This window comes from Clupea harengus, chromosome 24, assembly GCF_900700415.2.
Source record: "Clupea harengus chromosome 24, Ch_v2.0.2, whole genome shotgun sequence".
Taxonomy (NCBI): domain Eukaryota; kingdom Metazoa; phylum Chordata; class Actinopteri; order Clupeiformes; family Clupeidae; genus Clupea; species Clupea harengus.
The window spans coordinates 5,665,293-5,670,292 of record NC_045175.1 but is presented as its reverse complement, the minus strand read 5'-3'; the positions used below and the strand labels follow the sequence as shown (position 1 = coordinate 5,670,292).

At 46.0% G+C, this 5,000-nt stretch overlaps 1 protein-coding gene across 1 annotated transcript in view; it reads right to left on the bottom strand.

Moving 5' to 3' along the window:
• Positions 1–1,775, bottom strand: part of LOC105893685 (microfibril-associated glycoprotein 4-like) — an 8,259-nt gene extending 6,484 nt beyond the window's left edge. The window contains exons 1-2 of the mRNA XM_031561765.2: positions 1,581–1,775; positions 1,053–1,241 (exon numbers count right to left, since the gene is read on the bottom strand). Of these exons, the coding sequence (XP_031417625.2) occupies positions 1,053–1,241; positions 1,581–1,586 (195 nt within the window). The 5' untranslated portion in view covers positions 1,587–1,775. The remainder of the gene's footprint in view (positions 1–1,052; positions 1,242–1,580) is intronic.
• Between the last annotated feature and the right edge of the window lie 3,225 nt (positions 1,776–5,000).

Sequence of the window (5,000 nt, the reverse complement as noted above, 5' to 3'; positions counted from 1 at the left end):
GTGAGAATTCTCTGCCTCATAAAAGCAGGTCTAAACCAGGTCTGTTCCATTTGAAACGAAACAAGAGGTGTTTTAGCATGACATTGAAATGTACATGAAATTTTACGCAATTCATTTAAATAAAAAAATAAGAACATCAGAAATGCTATTTGTTTAAACGTTATATTTGATATATCATTTAATATAGGCATATCAAAAATTGTCCCACCAGCTAGCTGTTCGGCAGGTCTTACCCAGAATCACTGCTCCATGTAGGGTTTAAACCGTATTCTTTTCTTTTCCACCCATCGTTCAAGCACACAGAGTACAGTGCTCGCCTTCTGCTTAGGAGTAACGCGTATCTATTCAGGGAAAGTGCCTGCACCTGAAGTAAACTAAACTAAGTAAATTGTAGAGACAGAGCAGCATATTCATTTCACCTTCGATGTTTATTTTGACGTTATAGCCTATCGAGCGCAAGCTACCCCAGTGCCATGGCAACGTCAGTGTACCTGAAAACCTCCATTACCCTGACAACTTAGTGGTGGACGGGGTCTAAGTTTGCTGGAACCTTGTGAACCAAAAGCTCTAATTCTAATTCTAATTTTAACTCATCATCCATGGTGGCAGGAACACACAGGCCCTTTCTTCCCTATTCCTAGCGGCGCGCTAATAACACTAGAGGGCGGAGTAAGGCGCTGATTACGCGACGAGGTTCTTGTTTGATAAATACTACGCAAAATGCGTAAACACATTGTGCGCTGTATGCGGTTTGGCAAAGGCGCTGATTACGCTGTGCTCGCAAATGTTAGTAAATGAGGCCCCAAGAGTCTCTGTCAATCCAAAGCCATCGGACAGCACACATGTAGCTTCCCATATAGAAACTATAGAAGAAGACAACATGCATATAGCTTCCCATATGGAAACCATAGAAGAAGACAGAATGCTCATAGCTTCCCATATAGAAACCATAGAAGAAAATGACTGTAATGCTGCAAGCTATTCAGTTCAGCTTTCATTAGATTGAACTGCTTTCTCTCCATGCCACTGGACTACAAACTGAGGTCACTCACTGTCCAGCCTCCCCCGTCGGTCTCCATGTCACAGTAGACCTGCAGTGGGGCAGTGGGCCCCCCAGGGAAGATGCTGTAGACCCCACTGGGCTTGATGCTTTCATGCTTATGGATGTCAGCACAGTCCAGCGGCAGGTACATATCAGAACCGAGAGAGAACGGAAGCAGGGCTAGCAGGAGAACAAGAACCTGAGAACCACACACACACACACACACACACATGCACATGCACATGCAGGCGTACAAACACACAGAGACACATGTACAAACACACAGTCTCTCACACAAAAAAAAAACACACACACACACACACACACACACAGATTAGAAGATTAGAACTTTGCACTTTAAGTATTGTATCTCTGTACAATAAAAGGTACACACCATATAATACGTCAATGTAAACACACTCCTTTCTTTCTCTTTGTCTTCTTACAAACATTTTGGTGAAATCTTTTCACATTCAAGAATCATTTCCCACTAAATCCTATCTGATCTACCAAATTCTAAAGCATTTGCTTTTCTTACCTTCATGTTGCTGGTGGCTGTGTTCCACACTAAGTCTTATTCCTCGTTGTCGTTTTTGTCGTCTTCCTCTTCTTCTCTCTCTCTCTTTCTCTCTGGTTTACACCTAGGAGCTATTGGGTTATCTCCTTAATGGATGGTCAAGGTTCACACTCTTATCTTACAAAACAAACAACTCCCACCCAAACCTGCAATGCTTGTTTTTTTCCACATCCACCCCCCCCCCCCCCCCCACACACACACACACACACACACACACACACTGACACATTCACACACACATTCACACACACACACACACACACACACACACACACACACACAACTCCTTATCTCCCTCTCCCTTCTATGGAAGATAGGTAAGTAACATAGGACATATACATAGAAGAAGTAAATCATTAATTAGTACAAATTAATACAGAAGTCCTCCCTCTCTCACAGCAGAGCCGGGGGTCTCTCTAGTCCACTAAGATAAAGGAATTCTGGGAGAATATTGTTTTTGCAAAGTATTGGTCTACGACTTTTGTATTGGTTGCAGTAAGTTAGGAAGTGCAGCTCTGTCGCCACTGTTCCCTTGTCATATTCAGAACGCAACCTCTCCTCTCTGGGCAGCCAGGTCTGTCTGTGCCTGCCTACTTCCACTGGCAGGTTGTGTCTGTATTTAGTCAGTGTTCTCCTCCGTTTTGTATCAGACACTGTGGTCAAGTAGGTTGCCACAGCGTACTGTCTGTTTAGAGCTACATATGTTTCCATTTTCTTCTGGGATATGGTTCGTTGTCGTTGTTCAGTGATCTTTGTATTTTTTTCTTTTTCTTTCATCATAATTTGTTCGGGTCTAATTTTCTGAGTGCATGAGTCTTGAGGCTGAGGTGGCCGTGGTATAATGACCTTAGTGGTTGACGGTTCGCCCAGCCTCAGGACAAGTAAGCAGAGGGGACTCCTTTGTGGGTTCAACTCCTGTTACCAAAGGGGTTTGTAGAAAAGGAGAGTGGGTCACTTGTTTAACATTGTTCCAGAAATGTAGGGCTCAGATTTTGAATATTTAACAGTAGAGGATATTGGCTCAATTCAGCTCTTCATGCAGAGTTGGGAGCCTTTCTCTGCACCTGGAGGATACCTTTTCAGACCTCTGTGTGCAAGGTCCTTCTAGATCAGTAAAGGTTTGATCTTTAAAGTAGGGACACTCAGCTGAAGCTGATATAGATTGCACATAGGAAGATATTTGGGGTATTGGAGGTCAGGTCTTTTTTTAAACTGAAGCCATATATCAATTTCAACTTCTCTAACAAGTTCGATAGAATTTGTATATTCAGCTGTAAACCAGATAAGCATTCCCCCTGAGCTCCTTCCTTGTGTCACTCCAGGAAGCATTCTTGAATTGACTGTCCACTCCCCAGAGCCTTGAGGTCAACTCCCCGTAACCTTGAGGTCAACTCCCCATAACCTTGAGGTCAACTCCCCGTAGCCTTGAGGTCAACTCTCCGTAGCCTGGAGGTCCACTCCCTATAACCTTGAGGTCAACTCCCCATAACCTTGAGGTCAACTCCCCATAACCTTGAGGTCAACTCCCCGTAGCCTTGAGGTCAACTCCCCATAACCTTGAGGTCAACTCCCCAGAGCCTGGAGGTCAACTCCCCGTAGCCTTGAGGTCAACTCCCCGTAGCCTTGAGGTCCACTCCCCATAACCTGGAGGTCAACTCCTCGTAGCCTGGAGGTCAACTCCTCGTAGCCTGGAGGTCAACTCCCCAGAGCCTGGAGGTCCACTCCCCATAACCTTGAGGTCAACTCCCCGTAGCCTTGAGGTCAACTCCCCATAGCCTTGAGGTCAACTCCCCAGAGCCTGGAGGTCAACTCCCCATAACCTTGAGGTCAACTCCCCATAACCTTGGGGTCAACTCCCCATAACCTTGAGGTCAACTCCCCGTAGCCTGGAGGTCAACTCCCCATAACCTTGAGGTCAACTCCCCATAACCTTGAGGTCAACTCCCCATAACCTTGAGGTCAACTCCCCGTAGCCTTGAGGTCAACTCCCCGTAGCCTTGAGGTCAACTCCCCATAGCCTGGAGGTCAACTCCCCGTAGCCTGGAGGTCAACTCCCCGTAGCCTTGAGGTCAACTCCCCGTAGCCTGGAGGTCAACTCCCCGTAGCCTTGAGGTCAACTCCCCATATCCTGGAGGTCAACTCCCCGTAGCCTTGAGGTCAACTCCCCGTAGCCTGGAGGTCAACTCCCCAAATCCTGGAGGTCAACACCCCATAGCCTGGAGGGTCAACACCCCATAATTGTGAGGGAACGGACGGTCACTCCACGTTGTTTGTGGATGTGGCGACTGGACTGGGTGGTGAAGTGCGGAAGAACAGTGTAGGAAATGGTGGTTTTCAGATAAAAATACGTATATATTTATTTACACGGGGACTAACCCCAACAGTGCCCTCAAAATAAACAAAACCAATCACACTTACTGGAAATCCAGTGCCTGGCACCCTGGGCACCTGCTTGGCCGATTAGGCCCAAATAATGGCACCTTCACAAGGCCCCAAGCCAGGCCCCAAACTAGGCCCAGGCACTAAGCCTGCAGCTAAGTACATCGCTAGCCATTGAAACTAAATACTTACATACACTAAGCACAAAACACACAAACACGGTACAGAGACAAGGAACACAGAAAAGACACACAGAACAAGGCATACAAAACGAGGGAGCAAAACAAAGCTAAAAGTGTCCATGCATCTAGACACACACTGTTTCACCTTACTCCGGTTCACAGGGAAAGCAGTGCATCTGTTTCTCCCCACAGTTCTGTAGCTGACTGTCGTATGCCTCTCTTGGCAAAGTCTCTCTCAGCCAGTCTCCCTCTTGAAAATGAGGCACCCTTTAAATAGGGCACAGCCATGTTGGCTTAATTAGCCACGGTGAGGGGGAGAAATCACCTTCTCACAATAATATAAACATTGATAATGATTGAGTGTTAATAATATTCATAAACAGATACAACAGTAGATTATAGCAATAACAAAGGAAATGTGCGTGTGTGTTCCATGCCACCAGCTTCTCCCTCTCCCTCATCCTCTTCCTCATCCTCTCCCCCCCCTCTCTCTCTCTTTATCTCTCTCTCTTCTCTCTCTCTCCCCCCCTCTCCCTCCTTCCCTCTCTCTGGTTGAACACACATTTTATAAAGCACTGATAACATTTCAGGCTTTGAAAGAGTATGATTGGTTGAGGGAGCTGTGGGAGGATCTGATAGGTCAGTTGAGAGTTGTTTTGGTTTGTTGGTATCACATTTCTAATCAATGACAAAAGGTCAAGTCCAAAGGCTCTCCCTATCTCTTTAAGTGTAAACACACACACACACACACACACACACACACACACACACACTAATTAGGTTCACACTAGTGTCTCTTTGGCTATATCTATAATGAATG